Genomic DNA, 13435 nt, shown 5'->3' with positions numbered 1-13435 from the left:
CTGTGTATACCATTCCTCAGTGTATGTCTCTATAAATTTTTCTACCCTAGGTATCTCATATAGATAGAATCATGGGGTACTTGTCCTTTTGTATCTAGCATGTAATTTACTTATAATTTTATCAAGGTTGATCATGTTGTATTAGAATTTCATACATTTTTAAGGTTAGATAATCCTTTGGTGCAGTATGCTTCTATTTTTTTATTATTACAAATAGTTTTGCTATGAACATTGGTACACCGATGACTTTTTGAGACCCAGTTTTTAGTTATTTAAGTTATATGCCTGGGAGTGGAATTGCTGGATCACCTGATAATTAATTACATTTTTAACTTTCTGAATAACTTTTTTTAAAAAAATTTTATATATATTTTGTATTTATTCATTCCCTTTTGTTGCCCTTGTTGTTTTATTGTTGTAGTTATTGTTGTTGTTATTGATGTCATTGTTGTTAGACAGGACAGAGAAAAGTGGAGAGAGGAGGGGAGGGCAGATAGGGGGAGAAAAAGACACCTGCAGACCTGCTTCACTGCCTGTGAAACAACTCCGCTGCAGCTAGGGATCCGGGGGGGGGCTCAAACTGGGACCCTTATGCTGTTCCTTGCGCTTTGTGCCACATGCATTTAACGTGCTGCGCTACTGCCGGACTCCCCGGAACTTTTTTTTTTCTCAATGACTGTAGTCTTCACCGACAAGATACAGGTTTTTTCAGTTTTTCCCTTGTTACTTTCTGATTTGGTTTTGTTAACATATAGGTTTTCTTTCTTTTTTTAAAAGAAATATTTTTATTTATTCATCATTGGATAGAGACAGAAATTGAGAGGGAAGGGGGGATCTAAGTGTTTGCAGGTGAGGAGGCAGGGGCTTCATGCCATATGCACTTAACCTGCTGCGCTACTGCCCGACTCCCTCATTATGGTTTTAAGGCCTTTCTTTCTTTCTTTCTTTCTTTCTTTCTTTCTTTCTTTCTTCCTTTCTTAGAAAGATAGAATGAGAGATAGAAGGAACCAGCTATCACTCTGGTACATGTTCTGCCAGGGATTGAACTCGGGACCTCATGTTTGAGAGTCCAATGCTTTATCCACTGTGCCACCTCCCGGACCACAAGGCTTTTTTTTTTTTTTTAAGATTTAAAATATTTTTTAAAATATTTATTTATTTTCCCTTTTGTTGCCCTTGTTGTTTATCATTGTTGTTGTTATTGCTGTTACTGTATTTTTATTATTATCACATTTATCCACCAGCCAGCATTTACCATATATTCATCTCTCGTAACTTTCAGTGAAGACTAACTCCTTCATTTATATACTAAATTTTGTCTCCCAGCCATTCACGAAAGTTGCACACCATCATGACACAAGAGGGCGCTTTAAATAAGGAATCAAACCACTCCAAATCTCTAGCCTTGAACAGTCTTGAAGACACAAGCTCTGTCCAGCTTTTTATGTATTTTATTTTCATCGTGATTTCTTTCCTGAATCTAAGCTTTAGCCAACAGTTCTTGTGTCTCAGCAGTCAGTGGATCATGAGGAAACTTGCAGTACTCTCCCTAACATTTTGCTCCTGTATGGTAAAACTTGCAGGGATATTCATTATGCAAATATAGACAATTTTCACCTCTGGTACAATATCCTTGTACATAAAACTTGCACATTTCATTTTTCTTCTCTATCTCTCTTCATCATGATCAAATTTATATTGATCTCCCAAAATGCATTTCCATTCAAGAAAATATTTACAAATATGTTTTCCATTGCATTCCACTTATATTGGTTGGTGAATTGTTGACTCATTCTCACTTGCTGCAGCTTCTCATTAGCATTGGCATCCTGTTGCTGTGAGCCACTCTTCCTTAGTGAAACATTTGTTCTTTTGTCTCCAGAGCCAGGCCATTTTCACATTGTTTTCTTCTGTTTACCATTCTTGTGAATAGTTTTGGTTTTTTTAATTTAAATTGTTTAATCTTTATATATTTATTGGTTAGACACACAGGCAGAAATTGAGAAGGAAGGCGGTGATAGAGAGAGAGAGAGAGAGACAGAGAGATGCTGCATCACTGCTTCACCACTCGTTAAGCTTTCCCCCTGCAGGTGGGGACCAGAGACTCGAACCTGGGTCCATGTGCACTGTAACGTGTGCTCAACCAGGTGCACCACCGCCTGGCCTCTTCTTGTGAATAGTTTTAACGTTTTTATTATTTTGCTTAACAGCTTTTTGGGTATCCTTTGCTCTGCCTTTCTTCATAGATTCTTCAGGAGATGGCAAAGACTGAGATCATTTGCCATTTCTTTAGCTTGTGTATACTGTTGAAGTTCTTTGGCAACATTATCTTCTGAGTTCTGACTGTAGACATTATCACTATATGCATCATATTCCTTACTTCTTGATTTTGTATGTTGCAAAGTCTTCAGTGATGTAGAGTTTCTTGAGTGCCTAACTTGGGGTTTTTTTTGAAATTTGTTTACATTCCTGTTTTTACTTCACATTTAATTTTCTCTTCCTGTGTTTCTTTAACTTTGGTATCATCTATTTCATCATTGATTCTTTTGCCAGAGTCCGCGGCCTGCTCTCATAAAATTTTTTAGTTTTCTGCAAAACACTCTCACCCCCAGCCTAGGTACTTCTCCACTATTATGGACCAGGACCTGAAAACACTCCCTCTCCCCAGAGTCCTTTACTCTGGTGCAATACACCAAACCCAGTCCAAGTTTTACTTTCTGTTTCTCCTTCCTGCTCTTATTTCTCAACTTCTGCCCATGAGTGAGATAATCTCATGTTCATTTTTCTCTTTCTGGCTTACCTCACTTAACATGATCCCTTCAAGCACCTTCAAGATGAGATGAAGGTGGATTCATTGTTCTTTTTTTTTTTTTTTTTTTTTTACCAGAGCACTGTTCAGCTCTGGCTTATGGTGGTGTGGGGGATTGAACCTGGCACTTGAGAGCCTCAGGCATGAAAGTCTCTTTGCATAACCATTATGCTATACCCCCACCCACTTTTTTGTTTGTTTGTTTTGTTTTTTTTTTAATTTTTTTTGAATTCATTGTTCTTAACAGCTAAGTAGTACTCCATTGTGTATATGTACCACAACTTACTCAGCCACTCATCTGTTGTTGGACACCTAGGTTGCTTCCAGGTTCTGGCTATTACAGATTGTGCTGCTATGAATATAGGTGTTTATAGATCTTTTTGGATGGGTATGTTTGATTCCTTAGAATAAATACCCTGAGGGGCTGGGTGGTGGTGTACTTAGTTGAGTGCACATGTTACGCACAAGAACCAGGTTTGAGACCCCAGTCTCCATTTGCAGGGGGAAAGCTTTGCAAATGGTGAAGGTGTGTCTCTCTCTCTCTCGCTTCTTTTCTATTCCTCCTTACTCTCAATTTCTGACTATCCCTATCTAATAAATAAAGATCATTAAAAAAAATTTTTTTAAGATATATACCTAGAAGAAAAATTGCTGGGTCATATCTTAGGTTCATTTCATATATATATATTCCCTTTTGTTGCTCTTGTTGTTTTATTGTTGTAATTGATGTCATTATTGTTAGACAGGACAGAGAGATGAGGAGAGAAAGACACCTGCAGACCTGCTTCACCACTTGTGAAGTGACTCCCCTGCAAGTGGGGAGCTGGGGGCTCAAACCGGGATCCTTATGCCAGTCCTTGTGCTTTGTGCCACCTGTACTTAACCTGCTGTTCTAGCGCCTGACTCCCATTTTTGCTTCATTTCTAGCCTTCTGAGAGTACTCCAGACTGCTCTCCACAGGGGTTGGGCCAATTTACATTCCCAACAGCAATTCAGGAAGGTTCCTTTGCCTTCACAGCCTCTCCAGCATTTGCTGTTGCTACCTTTTCTGATGAATGACATTCTCACAGGAAGGAAGTGGTATCTCATTATTGTCACTATTTGCATTTCTCTGACAATCAATGATTTGAATTATTTTTTCATATGTCTGTTGGCCTTTTGGATCTTTTCCTTGGTAAATAGTCTGTTCATATCCTCTCCCCATTTTTGGATGGGTTTGTTTGTTTTTTGTTTGCTGAATTTGGTAAGCTCCTTATATTTTGGTTATTACCTTTTGTCTGATGTATGGCATGTAAAGATCTTCTCCTATTCTGTACACGGTCTCTTTATTGGGTCATGGTTTCTTTTGCTATGCAGAAGCTTTTCAATTTGATGTAGTCCCATTGGTTTGTTTATTTATTTGCTTGTTTGTTTTAGTCATTCTTGGAATTGGACTTGTGTCATTGAAGATATCTATAAAATTTAAATGGAAAAGAGTTCTGTCAGTATTTTCCTCTAAGTATCTGATAGTTTCTGATCTAATATCCAAGTCCTTGATCCATTTAGAGTTTACTGTTGTGTGGAAGTGAAATGTAGTGGTTCAGTTTCATTCTCCTGCATATTTATTTCAACCCAATTTTCCCAATACCATTTATTGAAGAGACTTTCCTTTTTCTCCACTTAGTAGTTTGGGCTCCTTGTCAAAAATTAGATGACCATAGGTCTGGGAGCTTCAGCTATCATTTTTTAAGTCATAAAAGATTAAAATATATTATTGACAAACTAACTTAATCACATTCTTTAGGTAGGGAAGTGCTTCAGTTGGCAGTGCACAGAACTTGTGTCTGAGACTCTCAGTTCTATCTCCAATGATGTATGTGCCAGACTGGGGCTGTGTCTTTTTTCCCTCTCTCATGTGAAACTCTATGTCACATGAAATGAACAAATTAAAAAACAATTTTTTAAAAGCAAATGAAGCACCATTAAGCAAATCACCAACTTAAATAATTACTTTTTGTTTGACTTTTCACCGTGGCTTTTAAAAAATCGTGGCAGTAGCCTCAGAGGTGACATAGTAGTAGATTGAGCACATTTCCAGCATATGTGAGACTCTGGGTCCCATCCCTAGGACGATACATGTCACAGTAGTGGTCCACTTCCTGTCTCTCCCTCTCTTTTACTCTCATAAAACAAACAAATAGGGGGCCAGGTGGTAGCGAAGCAGGTTAAGTGTACATGATGCAAAGTGCGAGGATGGGCAAAAGGATCCCGGTTCAAGCCCCTGGCTCCCCACCTGCAGAGGAGTCACTTCACAGGTGGTGAAGCAGGTCTGCAGGTGTCTATCTTTCTCTCCCCCTCTGTCTTCCCTTCCTCTCTCGATTTCTCTCTGTCCTATCCAGTAATAACAAGGGCAACAAAATGGAAAAAATTAGCCTCCAGGAGCAGTGGATTTGTAGCACAGGCACCGAGCCCTAGAGATAACCCTGGAGGCAGTAAATAAATAAATAAATAAATAAATAAATAAACCTTAAAACAAAGGTAACAAATGTGCTAGTAAAGGTACAAATAACTGCCTTTTAGCAGTATCAATACCTTTCTGAATATCTGAAGTTCTAAACTGAGAACAGTTTATAAACTTTTAAAGCACTGCTTAAGACAATTAAAAAACCCAGTACAATGTCTTCAAAATTTTAAATTGATTTTTGCTTACTACTTTAGCTCTGTAATTACTGAAAAGAAAAAGACCTTTTAATTTCTTGGGGTAGGGAACCCTGTTAAATACTGTTTTTTTTAAGTATTCCTATTTGTATAAAATAAGACATGAAGCAGAAAAAAAAAGTACATGGACACAGAAAACAAGACAGCAACAAAACACACTAAGATCTTGGAACATTATACTATTTAATAATATTAGAGTAACATTTAGCTTTTTGAACTTTTAAAAAATAAATTCATTTTATTTACTTATTAAATTGAGAGGGAAAGGAGAGATAGAGAGGAAGAGAGACGGAGATACCTGCAGCATAGCTTCACTGCTTACAAAGCTTTCCCCCTACAGATGTGGGCTGGGGGTTGAACACAGGTCCTTGTACAGTGTAACATGTGTGCTCAATCAGTGCACTGCCACCACTTGACCCCATCAACTTTGTTTTAAATAGTGTCATACATTAAGTGCTAGCCAAGAGAGAAAAACTTACAACTGTTTTTTTTTCCTCTTTTTTCATTAAAAAAGGTATTTTATGTTATTATGAATTACTATAGATGATTGAAAAATACTAATATGATTGTCCGTTTTCATTTAGCATGGTCATATATCAGGAAGCTATGTGACATCAAAGAAGAGCCAACATAACAAAAAATTTAAGAGTAAAGAGTATGATGAATACAGTAACTACAGTGATGACAACTTTGGTATCTACAGTGATGACAACTTTGGTAACTATAATCAGGAAACAGAGGAAGATTTTGCCAATCAGCTAAAGCAATACAGACAAGGTAAAGAAACCTCAAATACTGGTTTAGGATCATCATATTCTAAAGAACAAGGAAAAAAACAAAGAGTGAAAGGAGGTCAACAAGGTAAGTTTAAAATTGTCAGTCTGGGGCCAGGCAGTGGCACAGCTGGTAGGGCACACAGAGTACCTTGGACAAAGACCTGGCTTTAAGTCCCCAGCCCCTACCTGTAGGTTGGGAAGCTTCATGAGCAGTGGATAAGTGCTGCAGGTGTCTTTCTATCTCTATTTCTCTCTGTATCTATCAGAGTAAGAGAAAAAGGAAATAAATACTGTCAGGAATGATGGGGTCATTGTGCATGCACTGAGCGTTAGTGATAACTAACAAACAAATAAATAAATAAAATTATAAATTAGCTTTAGAATTTGAGAACCCAATTAAAATGAGTAGTTATGGGGGGGTGGGAGGTAGTGCACCAGGTTAAGCACACATGGCGCAAAGCGCAAGAACCAGCATAAGGATCCCGGTTCAATCCCCTGGCTTCCTACCTGCAGGGGGGTTGCTTCACAAGTGGTGAAGCAGGTCTGCAGGTGTCTGTCTTTCTCTCCCACTCTCTGTTTTCCCCTCCTCTCTCCATTTCTCTCTGTCTTATCCAATAACGACAGCAATAGCAACAACAAGGATAAGAAAAGGTACCTGCAGGCGCAGTGGATTTGTAGTGCAGGTACCAGGGCCCCATCGATAAGCCTGGAGGCAAAAAAACCCTTACATTTCTTTGTCCCTTTTCTTTTTTTAAATGTTTTTTAAATTAAAAAAAAAAAATTATTCCATTTTGTTGCCCTGTTGTTTTATTGTTGTAGTTATTGTTGTTATTGTGATTGGATAGGACAGAGAGAAATGGAGCGAGGAGGGGAGGTAGAGAGGAGGAGAGAAAGACAGACACGTGAAGACCTATTTCACAGGGACTCAAACCAAGACCCTTACACCGGTCCTTGGGCTTTGTGCCACATGCGCTTAACCCGCTGTGCTACTGCCTGACTCTCTTTTTGTCCCTTTTCAAGATCACTTTATTCTTGTGGATCCTGAATTCAAAAATTCCTGAGACCTTGAGGACAAAAATCTGTAAAGATCTCAATCTAAACATCTTAACATTTTAATTAGAAATTTACCCTAATTGGCCTGAGGTAGCTAGCGTAGTGGGTTAAGTGCACATGGTGTAAAGTACAAGGACCCGTGTAATGATCCCAGTTCGAGCCCTTGGCTTATTGTTTCAGTTTGTATGACTATGTTAATATAATTCAGTAAGGATAGAACTAGATCAGTTTGTCATAGAAACTATGGGTCATGTGACAGATCAGTCCTAAAGATTTTCCAGTCAGTATGTTTGCTTGAAGAAAATTTGAATAGGATGAGACTGGGGTGAAGTTATATAATAAGCAGCCAAACTCTATGTGACTATCCCTTAATTATTGTTGTACAATTATGATTACATTTTGTTATTTACATAGATTTTTGCTTTTTTTTTTTTTAATTCCCAGCTAAATTCATTTGGAAAATAAGAATCTAGAAGAACCAAGGCAAAAGAAATTTGTCTGTGCATATGCTATTTTGTTTTATTTATTACTTATTTGTTGGCAGAGTTGAAGCCGCCTCACACATGCATGATTTTAATGCCCTAGGCCAGTTTTTCATTCAGAGAAAGAGAGAGACCACAACACCAGAGCTTCTCCCAGTGCCATAGCACATCTTACGTAGTAGTAGGATTTGAACCTAGATGATGTACCTGGCATCTACCCAGTGAGCTGTTTCTCTGGCCCTGTATATGCTATTTTAATAAGTAAGTTTGTTCTTGGAGTCGAGGTATGACGGTTATGTCTGGTAAAAACAAAACAAACAAAAAACTCAGAATGAAAGATGAATGTCAAAAATAAAATAAAACAGTCAATTATTTAACAGAACAAACAGAAAGAACTTGAAAAAAAACACAATAGAAACAAGTAGTTAAGGTCTCTCTACATTCCCCCCCACACTCCCCAAGTGGACTGATCCCTGAGCACTGCTTAACTCTGACTTATGATGGTGTGGGGGATTGAACCTGAGACTGGAGCCTCAGGAATGAGAGTCTCTTTGTATAACCATTATGCATAACCACCCACACCCCTACTCCTGAGTTATGAAAGCAATAATGATCAAATGCAGAAAACATTTTCTTTGTGTAGAAAAGATAACCAAGGGGCTGGGAAGACAACATAATGGTTACGTAAAAGATTATCATGCTTACTTCAAGAATATACTAAAATTGTAAGGATACAGAGAAGATTAGCATGGCCCCTGCACAAAAGACTCTCATGCCTGAGACTCAAGGTCCCAGGTTCAATCCACAGCACCACCATAAACCAGAGCTGAGCAGTGTTCTTGTCTTTCTCTCTGGACCTTTCTGTATCTTTCTCATTAGAACTAAAACAAAAATATTTAAGAAAAAGAAAAAAGGGGAGTCGGGTGGTAGCACAGCGGGTTAAGCACATGTGGCACAGAGCGCAAGGATCCTGGTTCGAGCCCCCAGCTCCCCACTTGCAGGGGAGTTACTTCACAGGCAGTAAAGCAGGTTTACAGGTGTTTATCTTTCTCTCCTTCTCTTTGTCTTCCCCTCCTCTCTGCACTTCTCTCTGTCCTATCTAACAATAATGACATCAATAACAACAACAGTAATAACTACAACAACAATAAAAAAACAAGGGCAACAAAAGGGAAAATAAATATTTAAAAAAATAAAAAAAAACCAAAAAAGATAACCGTGTTCCAGGAGGTAGCGCAGTAGATCTAGAGCATTGGATCCTCAACCATGGGGTCCCAGGTTCGATCCCCGGCAGCACAGGTACCAGAGTGATATTTGGTTCTTTCTCTCCTATCTCTCTCATGAATAAATAAATAAATTCTAAAAAAAAAAAAAAGGTAACCAAACAAAGAACACACAAAAATAGTGGTGCACCTGGTTGAACACACATGTTACAGTGTGCAAAGACCTGGGTTTGAGCCCCTAGTCCCTACCTGCATGAGGAAAGCTTTGCAAGTGGTGAAGCTGTGTTGCAGGCTTCTCTGTGTCTCTCCCTCCCTGTCACCCTCTTCCCTCTTGATTTCTGGTTATCTCTATCCAATAAATTAATAAAAATAATAAAGGAATTAAAATTTTGTAATATATTTTTATCCATAAGTCAATGATACCCAAAAAGTTGGACCACTATGATACCCTGCAAGTGTATGAAATTTCTCAAAATCTCCATCAGCATGATTCTTTGAGTTGGTATGTTATTTTAAAGTTTTCATATTTATTTGAATGAAGTGAATTGTTTTAAAATGTTTTTTTTATAGGTAAAGGTTATTTGAAAACTTATTAGTTCAATATGACCTTGGTAAAATGAGAAATAATTTTGTACTATAGCTTATTGTATAATAATAACTTTTACAATTTGAGGGCATTTTTAGATAACTTTAAATGCCAAGTTTTTTCCAAGTTAAAAGATATAGATTTTACTTATAGATATATTATAACTACTATAAACTATCAGTAGAATTATGATTTGCTACAAATAAGTCAATGACAATGTCTTTCTTAGAAGTGAATATAATGTTGGTTCTCTTAAAAGCAAAAAGCTTTATTTTTCATTCTAAAGAAAGTTGAAAAATAATAAAATTAGATTTGCCTTCTCTAGCCACATGCACTTGTTCTCTGCCTTCTTTATATTAATCTTCCTTAAATAACAAAAGAATGGGGACCAGGAGAAAGCTCAGTAGGTAGAATGTATACTAGTTATGAGACTCCTGTTTTGATCCCCATAAACACATGAGAGCATGATGGATAGTGCAGTGTTTTGGTGTTTGTCTATTTGCATCTCTGTCTTGTAAGGATATACACTGACAAAAAATGAGCTAGAGAAATTGCTCAATGGCATCATATATACATGAGGCCCTAAGTTCGTACCTGGGACAGCATTTAAAAAAAAAAAAAGAGTAGGAAGTTGGGCAGTAGTGCAGTGGGTTAAGCGTACGTGGCATGAAGCACAAGGACTGGCGTAAGAATCCCGGTCAGAGCCTTCAGCTCCCCACCTGCAGAGGAGTCATTTCACAGGCAGTGAAGCAGGTCTGCAGGTGTCTGTCTTTCTCTCCTCCTCTCTGTCTTCCCTATCTCTCTCCATTTCTCTTTGTCCTAACAATGACATCAATAACAACAACAATAATAACTACAACAATAAAACAACAAGGGCAACAAAAGGGAAAATAAATAAATATATTTTTTAAAAAGGGTAAGAAGCAGTACTGGGGGCAAGGTGGTGGTACACTTGGTTAAGTGCACATAGCACCATGTGCAAGTATCCAGGCTTGACCCCCTGCTCCCCACCTGCAGGGAAGAAGCTTCATGAGTGGTAAAGCAGGTCTTCAGGTGTCTATCTTTCACTCTCCCTATCTTTCCTTCCCCTCTCAATTTCTCTCTGTCCTGTCAAATAAATAAAAATGAAGAAGAAGAAGAGGAAGGAGAAGAAAAACAGTACTTAGGAAGTAAAGTGTAAACATTTAATTTTGATTGCATTTCAAGGAAAAAAGAATACAGTGTATACTATGGACAGTGTCAAATATGATATTCTCTATAAACTAACAGATTAACAGGCGTGCTTTTTCTTCAAAGTTTGAAGTGTTTGTTCACTTTTTTTTTAAGGTATTGAACAGAGGACTAAAAGTTACAATGTTGGTCGTGGACGTGGTTTGCTGAAGAAAATCAAACGCAAAGACCGTGGGGGAAGAACCAATAAAGGGTCTAATATTTTTTCAGGAACAGATGACTTTCAAGAGGTACTGAGAACTTAATGAGAGGAGCTTTTTCATATTTTAATCCATTTGGCTGCAAAAGAAGGCACTGTAATTATAATGCTACTTTATTGTATATGTGATTATAATGCTACTTTATATATTATTATACTTTTCTTTATTGGGGAATTAATGGTTTACTGTAAAATACAATAGTTGGTACATGTGTAGTATTTCTCAGCTTTCCACATAACAGTTCAACCCCCACATGGTCCTCCTCTGCCATCCTGGTCCAGGATCTGAACACTTCCCTCCACTCCACCCCTGTCTTTACTTTGGTGCAGTACACCAACTCCAGTCCAAGTTCTGCTTAGTGTTTTCTCTTCTGATCTTATTTTTCCACTTCTGTCTATGAGTGGGATCATCCCATATTCAGCCTTCTCTTTTTGGCTTATCTGACTTAACATGATTCCTTTAAGTTCCATCCAAGATGAGGTAAAGAAATCATCAATTTTCAATAGCTGAGTAGTATTCCATTGTGTATATAGACCACAACTTGCTCAGCCACTCAATCTGTTGTTGGATACCTGGGTTGCTCCCAGGTTTTGGCTATTACAAATTGTGCTGCTATGAACATAGGTATACACAAATCTTTTTGGGTGGGTGTGTTTGGTTCCTTAGGATATATCCCCGAGAGAGGAATTGCAGGGTCATAGGGTAGGTCCACTTCTAGCCTTCTGAGAGTTCTCCAGACGTTAGATCAATTTACATGTCTACCAGCAGTACAGGAGGGTTTGTAGTAATTATTTTTATGAATAAGTCTGCAGGAGGGTTTATAGTAATTATTTTTATGAATAAATCTTCATGTGCCTTCCTTTGAAATAATCCTTTCGATACTCAATGGAGTATTACACAGTGATTAAAAAAAAGATGATATGTCCTGTGGAATAAAATGGATGGAATTGGAGAATATTAGCTTAGTGAAGCAAGTAAGAAAGTGAAGGACAAATACAGAATGGTTTCACTCATGAAAATATAGAGAATTGAAAATATAAATGCAAAAAAAAAAGTCAACCTATATGTAAGACTGGGAGAACTGATAGGGACACAGACCTTTGGTAATGGGAGTGGTAAGGAAAAAAAAAAAGATTATACTGTAAACCATTAGTCCCTCAACAAAAAATAGGGAATAAAAATAATCCTTCCAAATTCAATTTCAAATAATATGAATATTTTAAGTTTTCTATCACATGTCTACCACAGAGAAATAAGAAACTGCACTAATGTGACAACTATCTCATAAGTCATTATTTCCGTACTAAAACAATTTGAAAAAAATCTGTCACCAATACATCTAATGCATATTTTATTTTAGTTTTACCCAAACTGAGAATTTTTTTAACTTTTAAGTTTTTCATAATTTTCAAATATAATTATGCTTCATAACTAAAATAGAAGTGAGCATCTTTAGCAATCAGAATACTGGAAGCATATCTCTTTCCACATGTAAATAATTTCAAAATGTTCAGTCTTGACCACCTTTAATTTCTGAGCCCCATTTGACTGTGTTTTAGTACCTATTCAACATTCATGTGTTGCATTCAAATGTTTTTTTTTTCTTCCTTGCAGTATAGTAAACCAGGGAAAAAATGGAAGGTTATGACTCAGGAATTCATTAATCAGCACACAGTGGAACACAAAGGAAAACAAATCTGTAAATATTTTCTGGAAGGGAGATGTATTAAGGTAAATTGATAAGGATATCATAAATCATTTTAACTTATAATTTTTATCTTCCAGAGTCTTAGAAATGGGTAGAAATTCTTGATTGGTGGAGCAATGCTTTGATGTCTCTCCTTTCTTACTTTTTGTTTCTCATAAAATATAAAATAAAAACTGAATTGAGGTAGGTTGGTGGTAGAATGCAAGCAAAAGGCCCAGTGTTTGATCCCTGGCACTACATTTTTAAAAATTAAGTGCCTTTCTAAGTGATGCTCTGTTTTGCTTTCCCCTTCTCTTTATCATAAAAATAAGTTATTAAAAATTGAAAATAAATTGGGGAGGGGGGTTGGGTGGTGGTGCACCTGGTTAACTGCATGTGTTACCACATGCAGGGACCCAGGTTTAAGCTCCTGATCTCCACCTGCAGGGGAAAACTTCATGAGCAGTGAAGCAGTGCTGCAGGTACAGGTGTCTCTCTGTCTCTCTCTCTGTTTCTCCCTCTCATTTTCTCTCTGTCCTATCAGGTAAATAAAATTTAATAATATTTTAAGAAGAAAAAGTCTTTTGGAGATGATTCATTTTTTAATCTTATAATAAACTGGTTCTTCAACATGTATCTTACATGGAAATACATGTAAGAGCTCATTCAGTTACATTCTAGGATAATAAAGC

General features: G+C 37.3%; 1 protein-coding gene and 1 non-coding gene across 3 annotated transcripts in view; both read left to right on the top strand.

Moving 5' to 3' along the window:
- The window catches only part of ZC3H6 (zinc finger CCCH-type containing 6), a 73612-nt gene that overhangs the window by 38788 nt on the left and 21389 nt on the right, over positions 1–13435 (top strand). The window contains exons 4-6 of one of the 2 annotated variants that reach the window (XM_060187331.1): positions 6091–6367; positions 10953–11086; positions 12671–12787. In XM_060187331.1, the coding sequence (XP_060043314.1) occupies positions 6091–6367; positions 10953–11086; positions 12671–12787 (528 nt within the window). The remainder of the gene's footprint in view (positions 1–6090; positions 6368–10952; positions 11087–12670; positions 12788–13435) is intronic. The other variant, XM_060187332.1, reaches the window with a different exon arrangement.
- Positions 8513–8615, top strand: LOC132537875 (U6 spliceosomal RNA). The gene has a single exon (XR_009549298.1). It is a non-coding gene; the product is annotated as a U6 spliceosomal RNA (small nuclear RNA).

This window comes from Erinaceus europaeus, chromosome 3 (assembly GCF_950295315.1).
Source record: "Erinaceus europaeus chromosome 3, mEriEur2.1, whole genome shotgun sequence".
Taxonomy (NCBI): domain Eukaryota; kingdom Metazoa; phylum Chordata; class Mammalia; order Eulipotyphla; family Erinaceidae; genus Erinaceus; species Erinaceus europaeus.
The sequence above is the reverse complement of the archived record's forward strand: the minus strand, read 5'-3'. Positions and strand labels throughout refer to the sequence as shown.